Genomic DNA, 12458 nt, shown 5'->3' with positions numbered 1-12458 from the left:
TCACATGTTTTGAAAAACTTAAGAATAGATACATGCAGTGTGAGGTAGAGAAACAATTAGAGAGAGTGACTCCTCTAATCTGAGCCGTGTAGATGTATAATTGGAAGTTCCATGTAAATCAGTGAAGATAGAATATGCTCTCACACTGCACAAAAATATCTCACAATGGTTTAAAGACTTAAACATAAGACATGATGCCATAAAACTCTTAGAAGAGAACATGGGCAAAATGTTCTCTGACATAAATTGGACCTTTTTTTTCTTAGGTCAGTCTCCCAAGGTAATAGAAATAAAACCAAATATGAACAAAGGGGACCTGATCAAACTTACAAGCTTCTGCACAGCAAAGAAAACCATTTAAAAAAAAAAAAAAAAGGACAACCTAAAAAATGGGAGAAAATATTTGCAACTGATGCAATAGACCAGGGCTTAATTTCAAATATACAGACCATACAATTCAACAACAACAATAAAAAAAACAATCAAAAAATGGGCAGAAAACCTTAATAGACAGTTCTCCAAAGAAGACATGCAGATGGCCAGTAGACACATAAAAATATACTCAGTGTTACTAATTCTTAGACAAATGCAAATAAAAGCTGCAGCCAGGTACCATCTCCTATCAGGTAGAATGGCTATCATCAAAAACAGAACAAATAGCAAATGTTGGAGAGAGTGTGGAGAAAAGGGAGCCCTCCTACACTGTTGGGGGGAATGTAAGTTGGGGTACCTACTATGGAAAACAATATGCGGGATCCTCAGAAAATTCATAGGTCCACCATATGACCCAGCAGTCCCCCTCATGGGCATATCCCCGGACAAAATTGTAATTCAGGAATATACATGCACCCCCATGTTCATAGCAGCACTATTCCCAACAGACAAGATATGAAAACAGCCTAAATGTCCCTTGATAGTTGAATTATTAAAGAAAATGTGGTACATATATATGAATATTACTCAGCCATAACAAGAAAGAAAGAATGCCATTTGCAGCAACATGGATGGAAATAGAGATAATTATACTAAGCAGAGTAAGTCACAAAGAGAAGAATAAATACCATATTATATCACTTATATGTGGAATGTAAAATATGACACAAATGAACCTATTTACAAAACAGAAACAGACTCATGGATACAGAGAATAAACTTGTGGTTGCCAAGGGCAATGGAGGGAGGGAGACGGATGGACTGGGTGTTTGGGATTGGCAGATGCAAACTGTTACATTTGGAATAAACAACAAGGTCCTACCTTAGCACAGGGAACCATATCCAATCTCCTGGGATAAACCATAATGGAAAAGATATTAAAAAAATGTATGTATATGTATAACTGAGTCACTTTACAGCATAAATTAGCACAATATTGTAATTAAACTCTACTTAAAAAATAAAAAAGACATTGTATAACTGGCAACACTGTCACAGTCTTCTGTTGACTCTCGATTCAAGACGGTACACCCCATGGGTGTCCAGTCTATAGCTCTTGCCTCCTTTTTTTCCATTAGGATGGATGAGAACTATAACCTCTTGCCTCATGGAGTCAATTTCCAAGATACCATCTTTCCAGACACTCAAGAGAACACAAGGATGTTTCCTAGCCTTTTCCAGTTTTCAAAATCTTCACAAGGGCAGCAGCTGGCATCTTTCTCCAGTGACTGGGAGGTCCGAGAAGACACTAGGGTAAGAATTGGCTGTACCCTGTGCAAAATAATAAGATAGCTATGACTCATATGAATGTTGTGAGCAAGGGAGTCAAGAGTCCTCTTTCAAAGTCCAGATCAAGAAGTATTTTTCACCCTCTCCACAGCCCTCCCAGAAGTTGACAAGTGCTGCTCATAAACTCTGGAGTCCTCAGGCTGTACTGTGTGGCATGAGGTTCCTCAGAGTGAGGAACCTTCTTGTCCCCAGAGTGAGGGGACAAGATGGTCTGAAGGTTGACATGCTGTGCCTCAGTTTCCCCTTCTGTAAATTGGAAGCCATCGTAACATCTGTATCTCAGGGCAGATGCAACATGATTTAATTATGTAGGGAATGTCAATAGGTAAAGCCTTTAGTGAGGTGTTTGAGAGTAAGCATTCAATACACTGAGCTGTTATTGACTACTTCTGTTGTTGATTTCAAATACTTATGCATGTTTTTACTTGGCCCTGCTGGGTCTTAGTTGTGGCATGTGGGATCTTCAGTCTTCCTTACAGCATGCAGGATCTTCAGTTGTAGCATGCAAACCCTTAGTGGCAGGATCTAGTTCCCATGGAACAGAAGGATCCGGATCACTCTAGGCATGAAGATAGAAAAGGCATCTTTCAGTGTGAAGCAGATGCCTGAGTTGTGGGGATATTTCGAGGACTATCGCTTTCTCTGTGCAGTGGCATTGTTGCAACTGAGCCAGGGGAGCAGGGAGACCATGGCCCATTGCTCCCAGTCTCCCACCAAGGTGTTTATAGGACCATGTGACAGACCACAGGAGACAGTTCTGATGTGGGTTAATGAACCAATGTGCATGTATTAGGTGGTTTCCTTCTTTCCCCCATCTGTGGTGCCCTTGGTGGGGGCGCTGTCTTTCCCTTGTCTGGTGGGTGGGCCTAGGGGAGTGGCCTTGTTCTTCCAAACCTCCTGCCCAGGGCTCCATGGCACCTGGAGCCTTTCTTCATGTTCTTTGCACAGAAACTGGTCTCATCGTGGGCAAGTACATCTGACTGAGGAAAAGTGTTGATTCTTCCTTTCCATACATTATCCAGGGTTCCTTCCTTCAGCCTGCCCTACTGACAGTTCTCAACTCCCTGACCCCTCTTCAAGATTTGCCAAAATTTTCTGAGTGCTTGTCATATATTTCACTCCCCACATGGATCTAAGCACCTTTCTTTCCCCCTGCCCCACTCTTTTTTTTTTTTTTCCTACCCGACTCAATCTGTGCCAGCGCCCACTCCACATTGAACTGGACCCACCAAGTATAAGCCTGAGATCCCCAGCCTAGGTCAGACCATAGCATGTTCAAATTAAATCTTTTTAGCCTTGGTCCTGTGGTTATCCATTTTGTTGGATTTTTGTTTCATGTCCTAAATCCTTGGTAATAGTACATTGATGTCAAGAGATCAGATATTGATCCAAAAATTCCTCACAGCTGAGCCCCAAACTCTTTAGAAATATAGCTGATTAGCCCTGTGGTCACACAATGAAGCTATTAACATTTTAGTGCAATTAGATTTTCCATCATTTGAAACAAATAGAACAATGGAACTGTGAAAAATTGATTTAATGTGAAGGCAGTCCTATTTTGGGTGGTCAGATGTTGATCTTGGGGAGAATTCCTTTTCCCTTTCATCATCCTGGTCTCTTAGATAACAGAGGGTGGGTATGTGTGTTTGCACTGAGTCAGAAGCTTTTGGGGAAAGAGAATTAATTGTTCCAGGTTGCTGAACTGTTGCAGAGCCAAACTGAGGTGTTGATGGACTTTGTATGTATCACATCTTGGCTCCTTCTTCTGCCCACTTTGAAAGATACCACATCAGAGCTGAGTTAAATTAGCTAGTTCATTTGAGAATTTAGGTTTAAAATAAAAGTAAGGTGCCTGCATTTATATTTTATGATATTCCTTGAGAAATTTTTACTTTCTCTGCAGTGATTAAAATTGTTGTGAATTGAAGGTGTCAGAATTAGATGAAGAGTTATGGACAGTTACTTGTTCCTTTCTTGAAAAAAAAAAAAAAACTAAACTAAACTAAAATTTAAAATTATCTGCTTAAAACAAAACAAACAAACAAAAACTTACGTTCAGTTGCACTGGATCTTTGTTGCCATGAGGGCTTTTATCTAGTTATGGCAAGCAAGAGCTGCTCTTTGTTGCAGTGCACAGGCTTCTTATTGCAGTAGCTTCCGTCATCACAGAGCACAGGCTCTGAGCACATGGGCTTCAGTAGTTGTGGGTTGTGGGCTCACTAGTTTTGGCACATGGGCCTAGTTGATCTGCAGCTTGTGGAATCTTCCTGGACCAGGGATTGAAGCAATGTCCCTGCTCTGGCAGATGGATTCCTATCCACTTTGCCACCAAGGAAGTCCTCTCTGCTTTTTCTGTGTGAAGATGAGTATCCTGCTTTCTCTCCTATGCAGGGTAAATAAATCATGTTACAACACAAACAGTCTGTTTTTCCTAAGGTGATGGGTCTTCCATCTTAGATGGGGTCAGAGGAGCTTGTTTGGGTCACCTTTTTATTCCAGTTAGACTCTTGCTAATGGGAACATGTGAATCCTTCATTTGTTCTGAGACCATTATGAATGGCCTTGGATGGTGCACATTACACAATTTCCCTATATCACATGCCGTATCTTAGATGACGATGAATTCAGGGGGCACACTGATGAATTCTCATCATTTCCACTGTTGCTGCTGCTCTTCTCTAAGTCCCCAGTCATCTCGAACAGTGTGTTTAGATCGTGGTCGTGAAGGGTGCATCTCCTCCTTCTCATTCTCTTGCAGTATCACATGAATCTGGGACTCTAGGGTCAGTCTGGAGGTTAAGAAATTGAACCAGAGGAAAAGCTGATGTAGGGAAAGTTTTTGTGATACATACCCAGGACAGCCTGCAACTCCGTCCTCAGCAGCCAAATCCTCCCATTCTCTAATTCCATCCTTAGACATCCCACCACTCCCCCCTCCCCTCACCCCCACCCCCACCCCTTGCTTCAGTCAGTGGAAACATAAGCTTGCTTTCAAAAGTTTCCAGGGAATCAGCAGCACTCCTAACTGTTCAGCATCTCTCTGGTTCAGTATCATGGTGTTAATGGGGCCTCCGGGGATGTCTTTGGCAAGTTAGAGCATCCATCTCATTTTCTGGCAGGGTTCTCTCCATGCCAGCCAAGAACATTTTCCTTTCCTTTTTCCTTCCCTGCTGGGTGAGTGTAACAATCAAAACAAAAGTTGGCTGTTTTCCTCTCTCAGCAAGTCCTGTCCCCCGGGACCGCGACTCAGACTGACCCACACATACATCAATCTGACCTAGAGTGTCATGGGACTGACATAAAATCTGTGGAAGACCTCCTGTCATCTTTCTTTTCCCCCTTTTCAGAGTTGGGAAGGATGGTGAGGGAGGTGCCATCCTCATCAGGCAATCAGGATTGGCTGTGTCATTTTCAGAGGCATGACCTCAGGCAGAACCTTTAATTTCCCAAAACTTCAGTTTTATCCTTCCCTGATAGCTCAGTTGGTAAAAAATCTGCCTGCAATGTAGGAGACCCCAGTTTGATTCCTGGGTCAGGAAGATCTGCTGGAGAAGGGATAGGCTACCCACTCCAGTATTCTTGGGCTTCCCTTGTGGCTCAACTAGTAAAGAATCCCTCTGCAGTGCAGTAGACCTGGGTTCTATCCTTGGGTTGGCAAATCCCCTGGAGAAGGGAAAGGCTATCCTCTCCAGTATCCTGGCCTGGAGAATTCCATGAACTCTATAGTCCATGGTGTCACAAAGAGTCAGACACCACTGAGCGACTTTCACTTTCAAAACCTATAAACTGTCTCAGGTTGTCCTAAGGACCCAATTAGATCATAGGATTAAAAGCACTTTGTCAGTTGTAAAGAGTGATGGACGGGTTTATGACTATAAATGGATAGTTAGAAAGTATGGCTTTAAAACTTAAAGATGATGAAACTTTTAAAAAGCTTCCTGTGTCTTCCCAGGGCAGTGGCAGTGGGAGCAATGGTGACAGGGTAGGTGGTGGAGAGGGGAATTAATGATGGGGAAGCTCTCATGTGTGTTGTAATTCATTCAACAGAATTTACTGTGTTCTGGTCACAGAGCACTTAAAAATTCATATACTGAGTTATAAACCATGTTCATGTGGATTCCCAAATCTGAAAGTATAAAATGGTAGTCAGTAGAGTTTTTTTCTCCCACCTCTGACACCCATCCACCCAGTTCCCACCTACCCTCCAAGTAACCACTGTTAATAGTTTCTTGTAAGCTTCCAATGAGTATTCTTGCCCAACAAACACTTCAGTCAAGATTCACTGTCTTCTTTAAGGGCATGGCAGCCCACTCCTATATTCCTGCCTGGAGAATCCCATGGACAGAGGAGCCTGATGGGCTTCAGTCCATGGGGTCACAAAGAGTCGACATGACTGTGTGACTAACACACACTTTTGGTACCAGTGGCACTGCAATGTGCACATGTGGTTGTGCCCTGCTTTTTTCACAAGTGGGTACATGTAAGTAGACATGTAAGTTTCTATATCTAGACATGTATGTTGGTTTAAACAGCTGTGTCATATTCCATTGTATTAATGCCTTACTGTGTATTTAATCAAGTTCCCTGTTGATAGGTAATTACACTGTTTCCAGTCCATGGATATTACATGGAGTGTGGACATGTATGACATTATATCAATACACACCTCATTTTGTGAAATTGTTGAGTCCAGTCTTTAGCAAGTGACTGTTGAGTGACTGCCATGAGGCAGCTGCTGTGTTAGATACCAGAGTTTCAATGTTGAGAAAAAATTTTAGAATATAATAATAATATATTTATAAAAATATAAATTTTAGAGTATAATTATTGTTAATAGTTTATCTAAAAGCTTATATCATATTTACATTTTTTAGTTTTTTTTTGTTATTGTTTAGAGGTACTTTCTTATTGACAAGCTTGTGACAGATACAACAATATAGCAATTTTTAACTTATAATAAACCTAGGCACTATGAAAATTTTGTGCTTAATGTTAGTGACTCTTAGACATGTCTATAGTAGAGTAGCAAAAAAAAAAAAATACTAGATATTTAATATTGACTATTTCCCAGTTCACGTGAATCTGAAATTAATTTAGGTCAATGTTTTCTTATATTTACAACTGTTTGATTTCTAAGGGCTTCCTTTTCTTAAGACCATTTAAATAAGAACTCAGAACTTGAGCAATATTATCAAAAAACAGAAGACTCACACTGAGACATACATAAATCCAGACAGACAGACAAGGGATCTTCTAGTTTTCCACCTGAGATTTAAAAAATATCTTTGAGCTGCTTTTTTTTAGGGGGGTGAGGGTGGGGGGAGGCGGGTAGTGGAAAGAATACTGGAGTGGGTTGCCATTCCCTTCTCCAGGAGATCTTCCCGACCCAGGGATTGGACCCAGGTCTCCCACATTGTAGGCAGACACTAGGGAAGTTGTTGAATTCTGTGGCAAGGATTAACTTCAAGCGTTGCCCTAGGCAGGCCTTTGTAACAAGCTAATTGTTTTTAATTGCATATGCAAAAGAACCAACTTTACGGTTTCCAAGTAAAAAAGAAGTTTCCTTGTAACCAATTTTGTCTGGTTCTATAGAATATCATGGCGGTCCTAGGTCGGGTCATCTTTCCTTTCTGTAGTCATAGTTTTATCGCTGAATCATAGACAGATCAGCTGATAAAAAGCTTGGATTGTCTCTGTGGGGTGGATTTGCTTGTCCTTGTATTTCACCTGGAGCAGTAGCGAGGCCCGCGTGCCTCTCCTGGAAGTGGGCATGGGGGCGAGGTGCACCAGGAGTGCGTGTTGGGGTGGGGGTGGGGGGCACTGGGAGTGCATCCGGGGCAGGGGGTCACAGTTGTGCTCTCAGGGGTAGCCATTGTGGCTGGGAAGGCCCATTTCGTGCACTCCTGGGTCCCCAGGGATCGGCATCCAGTGAGCAGAGTGGAGGGGTGTGGACCACAGGTAAGGGAACTGAGATTCGGTGGAGCAGGGAACTACGTATTCTGCCCTCTCTGTTGGCACAGTCTCGGAGCCCCCTAACCTGGTGGTCGCGGAAAGGCCTCGCCTTTGGAGTCAAGGCCTTTACTTACCGCTTTACCCCTTCGCATAAAGCTCAGACCCCTGTGGATTTTCCAAAGCAGCTTAGTGCCTGCTGGAAGTCCAAGGGATTTATCCTTCCTGGTGATTTCACCTGCGGGGACTTCATAACCCTTACTCTGGCTGGCTGGCCCAGCCCTGCTTCTGCCGCTTTGCAGCCCAGTGGGCCCTTGACCACCTGCTGGAATGGGAAAGGGAAGGGGCCACCAATTGCACCCTAGAAATATAGTAGGGTGGATGGATTTAAACATCTGGTGGCCACCCAGGCAGAAAAAGAAGGGAGGAGGGCACCTTGCTGCCATTTCATGGTGGAATCTGTGGCTGTCCTGCTGAGAGGGGGCCTTTCCATGGGGACCCTGTGCAATAAGTTTGGGGTTTGGGAACTGAATAATTAGAATGTGTAAAATTTTTAAATTATGTGGTGCTTTAATTAAAAGAAAAAAAAAAAGCTCCAAATTCTTTGCAAATTGAGGTCTAAAAATTGAAGGCCTATTTTCCTTCCACTGTGGCATTCTATAAAGAAATGTGTGTTTTTTTAAGAAAAGAGTCAGAAAAGTGAGGGAAACAGAAAACCAAGAAGTGTCCCTGTAGTTTGGTGAAGGCCTTAGGAGGTCACTTGTAAATACTGCTGACTGTCTGGAGGCAGTCTCTTCCTGTGGCTGATGGGCACAGAGCTATGCAGGCTTGTCCTTTGTATGGATGTTCTTGTTGGTGGAAATCTGGCTTGGATCCATCTCCTGATGTGTAAGAATTTCCCAGACTAGACCCCTAGGCAAATCCCGCAGGGCCAGGAGCTCCTTCCTTCATTGTATCTGTCTGTTTGACTAAAAACCAGCAATGACATATTTTCTTTCAATCTGGTCTCTCATCCAGGCCTTGGAGTAATATTTCCCCCTCCCCCTCAATGGGTTCCAGGGATGAATTATAGTCAGTTGTCCATGATTTTGCAGATGAGGAAACTGAGAGCCAGAGAGGGTGGAGGACTGTCCAAGGGAGAATGGGATATCCTTCCAGGAACCCTGGCTCCTGGGTTTTTAATGAGCTTCCCACCCAGCATGGTCATTAATTGGCAAGTGTTGACATTGAGAATAAACTATTGGTGGAAATGTAAAAGGCTTTTTTAAAGAATGTGCCTACCAGCTGTGCATCTTATGGAGTATTTTCATTGTACTCCCCAACCCTTGGAAAGTGCTGGGCACAGGGCAGATGCTTCATCATTTTTATTGAATAACTTTAATTTCACATAATTATACCCATATTGTCAGCAATACTATGAGGTATATTAGAACAGTGATTGTCACAGTTGGTACTTCACATATCAGTAAAGAAATAAAACATTTTATTAGGAAGACGAAGAGAATTTCTAAGTTTTAAGTTTATCCCACTAGGATATTAAAAAAAAAATGAAACAAATCTCTCCCTTCATCACCAAGGCTATCGGAGGTCTGTTAAGGACTCCACGCAAGGGAGGTTCTACCTCTAGGAACACCCCTGCTTCAGCATCTCCCTAAGCCAGCAACCTGGGACAGTTGAGTACACTTGAAGTTCCTTCCTTGACCTCGGGAGTTTTTTTGGAAGACAATTTTTTGACAGACAGGGGTGGGGGAAGGTTTTGGGATGTTTCAAGTGCAGTCCATTTACTGTGCACTCTATTTAGACTTTTGTTCCCTGGTGGTTCTGTTGGTAAAGAGTCTGCCCGCAGTGTGGGAGACCCGGGTTCAGTCCCTGGGTGGGGAAGATCTCCTGAAGGAAATGACAGCCCACTCCAGTATTCTTGCCTGAAGAATTCAATGGACTGAGGAGCCTGGTGGGCTACAAAGGGCTGGACACCGCTGAGTGACCGAACACCTATTTCTAGTATGATTTCATCAGTCCCACCTCAGATCATCAGGCATTAGATCCTCGAGGTTGGGGGCCCCTGCTTTAGTTCCCTCTTTCATCTTCTACACAGCTCCAGCCTGCTTCCTCCCCTCTTCCACCTGCAGTACTACCTGCCGGGCTTCTCTGAGTGTGACTAAGAGTCTCCTTCCCTCACTTCCTTTCCTCTGAGTCCCTTCTCCTAACTGGATTTCCCTGATCTCCTTTTAGGCACTTTTGCCCCAGGTGGTGCTAGTGGTAAAGAACCTCCCTGCCAATGCAGGAATCTGATCCCTGGGTTGGGAAGATCCCCTGGAGGAGGGCAGGGCAACCCACTCCAGTATTCTTGCCTAGAAAATTCCCATGGACAGAGGAGCCTGGTGGGCTCTGACAGTTAGACGTGACTGAAGTGACTTAGCACAGCATACCAGAGGACCTTAGCACTGCAGACTCACATGATGGTTCTGGCTCTTTGGAGTCCCTTGTCATTCCACGTGTATGTTATTTTCAGCTTGTGTATTGCTTCCTAAAGGCCCTGAGAGGGTAATAGGCAGGAAGGCTGGGGGTCTCCAGACAGAGGGAATAGGCTGTAAGTGTCAGATGATTTTTTCTATCTCTCTAGTGTTACATTTTTTCCCCTTCTCCATACAAATTTATTTTTTTTTCCCCATACAAATTTAAAAGGATGTTTCTCTGAAAATTCTGTGTTGCCATGACGATTCATGGCTCCACCTGAACTTAACTTTTCTCAGAACTTGAGCTAAGCAATGCATTTTTTCGTAAGGAACTGCTTGTCTTAAGCTATGTTAATATACTACGTATTTCCGCTAGACTCTGTCTTCAGGTCGGTTCCCCCTAAAGGCTCAGAACTGACTTGACAAACCAGTATGTCTTACTCATACCTTGTTCTCCTAATCTATGTTAATGAAATGATATATTTGCCTGGAAATCTGCCTTTCTTCAAGATTCATGTCAATCATTTTATGGCCCAGGATGACTCACCTGCTGCCAATGTTATCTCAATGCATGTTGTGGGTGACAGGCCTGGTGCCATTCTCTGAGACATTGCCTTTCTTTCCTTAGCAGACTGCTAGTGGCTGTATTGGAGAAGGCAATGGCACCCCACTCCAGTACTTTTGCCTAGAAAATCCCATGGACAGAGGAGCCTGATAGGCTGCAGTCCATGAGGTCACTAGAGTCGGACACGACTGAGCGACTTCACTTTCACTTTTCACTTTCATGCATTGGAGAAGGAAATGGCAACCCAGTCCAGTGTTCTTGCCTGGAGAATCCCAGGAATGGGAAGCCTAGTGGGCTGCCATCTATGGGGTCGCACAGAGTCGGACATGACTCAGGTGACTTAGCAGTGGCTGTATAATATCTGTCTAAAGACCAGCAGGGGGTATTCTTACTGCGCACATCTGAAGTCTATATCAGCAGCTTTCTCTGTCTCTTTTATACTTTAATAAAACCTTATGAGACAAAAGCTCTGAGTGATCAAGTCATATTGGATCTTCATTTCAGATTGAAGATGCATTCCATGGTATTGCCATTTTAAGTCTTTCCATCACTATGGGATATCTGTACATATATTCAGGATATTTTTTCAGCAATCGTGTATAATTTCCAGTGTGCCAGTCTTGTCATCCTCGTTACATCCATGGCAAAGTATTTTATTAATGTTGACATTATTAAAAGGGAATTGTTTTTTTTATATTCCTTTTCAGATTATTATTTGCTAGTGTATACAGATAAAACTGTGTAATCATTCATTTTTATCAGTTTGGACAGCTTGATAATTGTCTTTACTTTCTCATACTTTAAGATTATCCTGTCTCATATATGTACTGCCTCACCCCTAATCTCAGTCATTAATTCAAAGAACTTCTGTCCTTTTATTTCTTTTAACATTGAATTATTTTTGACTATGCTGGGTCTTCGTTGCTAGATGTCTAGTTGTAGTGAGCAGAGGCTGCCCTCTAGTGGCGGTGCCATGGATTCTTCTTGCAGCAGTTTCTCTGCAGAACTTGGGCTCTGGAGCATGCAAGTACTTCAGTAGTTGTATGGGGGCTTAGTTGCCCCTGGGTATGTGGAATCTTCTAGCACCAGGGATTGAAGCCGTGTTCCCTGCATTGGTAGGCAGATCCTTTACCACCAGACCACCAGGGACATTTCCTATTCCCTTTCATTAGAGAATGATATGCAAAACATACATGTAAGGGCTAAATATGCTCAGATGACAATACTAGGAAATATATACATGTATTCCAGCTTACCTTTGAACATATTCAGTTAAAGGTAATTTGTGATGATGTCTCCATGGATCTTGGAACCTTTCCTTTTGTTTCTCCGTAACTTCCCATTCCAATGGTAAGATACCTGGCGTCCACCACCTGTCATGTATAGAATTCAGTGCTTGTCCCATGTGGTTACTGAAAAAAACTGTCATACTGTCTTCCAAAGGGGGCCGTGCATGCATCCCACCAGTATCTTGAGTATGTTTCTGTAGGATAGTTTACTATCAGTATACCCTCCATGGCCAGGTGTCTATTTCAATCTTTACCAATTATGAATGGGCTTGTTTGCTCTAGTGTTCTTGGACAATTTGAGTACAGATTCTTTGTCAGATACGCATTTTTAAGGAAAACAATTGTATTTATTTTTGGCTGTGTTGGGTCTTTGTGTGTGGGCTTTTCCCTAGTTCGGGTGAGTGTGGGCCATAACTAGTGGTGTGCAGGCTTCTCACTCCAGTGGCTCCTCTTGTTGTGGGGCACAGGCTCACGGGC

At 43.0% G+C, this 12458-nt stretch overlaps 1 protein-coding gene across 1 annotated transcript in view; it reads left to right on the top strand.

The window, feature by feature from the left end:
- Positions 1-12458, top strand: part of LOC133254947 (coiled-coil domain-containing protein 3-like) — a 63105-nt gene that overhangs the window by 3577 nt on the left and 47070 nt on the right. The window contains exon 3 of the mRNA XM_061429412.1: positions 1512-1686. Coding sequence (XP_061285396.1) covers positions 1512-1686 — 175 coding nt within the window. The remainder of the gene's footprint in view (positions 1-1511; positions 1687-12458) is intronic.

Source organism: Bos javanicus, chromosome 1 (assembly GCF_032452875.1).
Source record: "Bos javanicus breed banteng chromosome 1, ARS-OSU_banteng_1.0, whole genome shotgun sequence".
Taxonomy (NCBI): domain Eukaryota; kingdom Metazoa; phylum Chordata; class Mammalia; order Artiodactyla; family Bovidae; genus Bos; species Bos javanicus.
The sequence above is the reverse complement of the archived record's forward strand: the minus strand, read 5'-3'. Positions and strand labels throughout refer to the sequence as shown.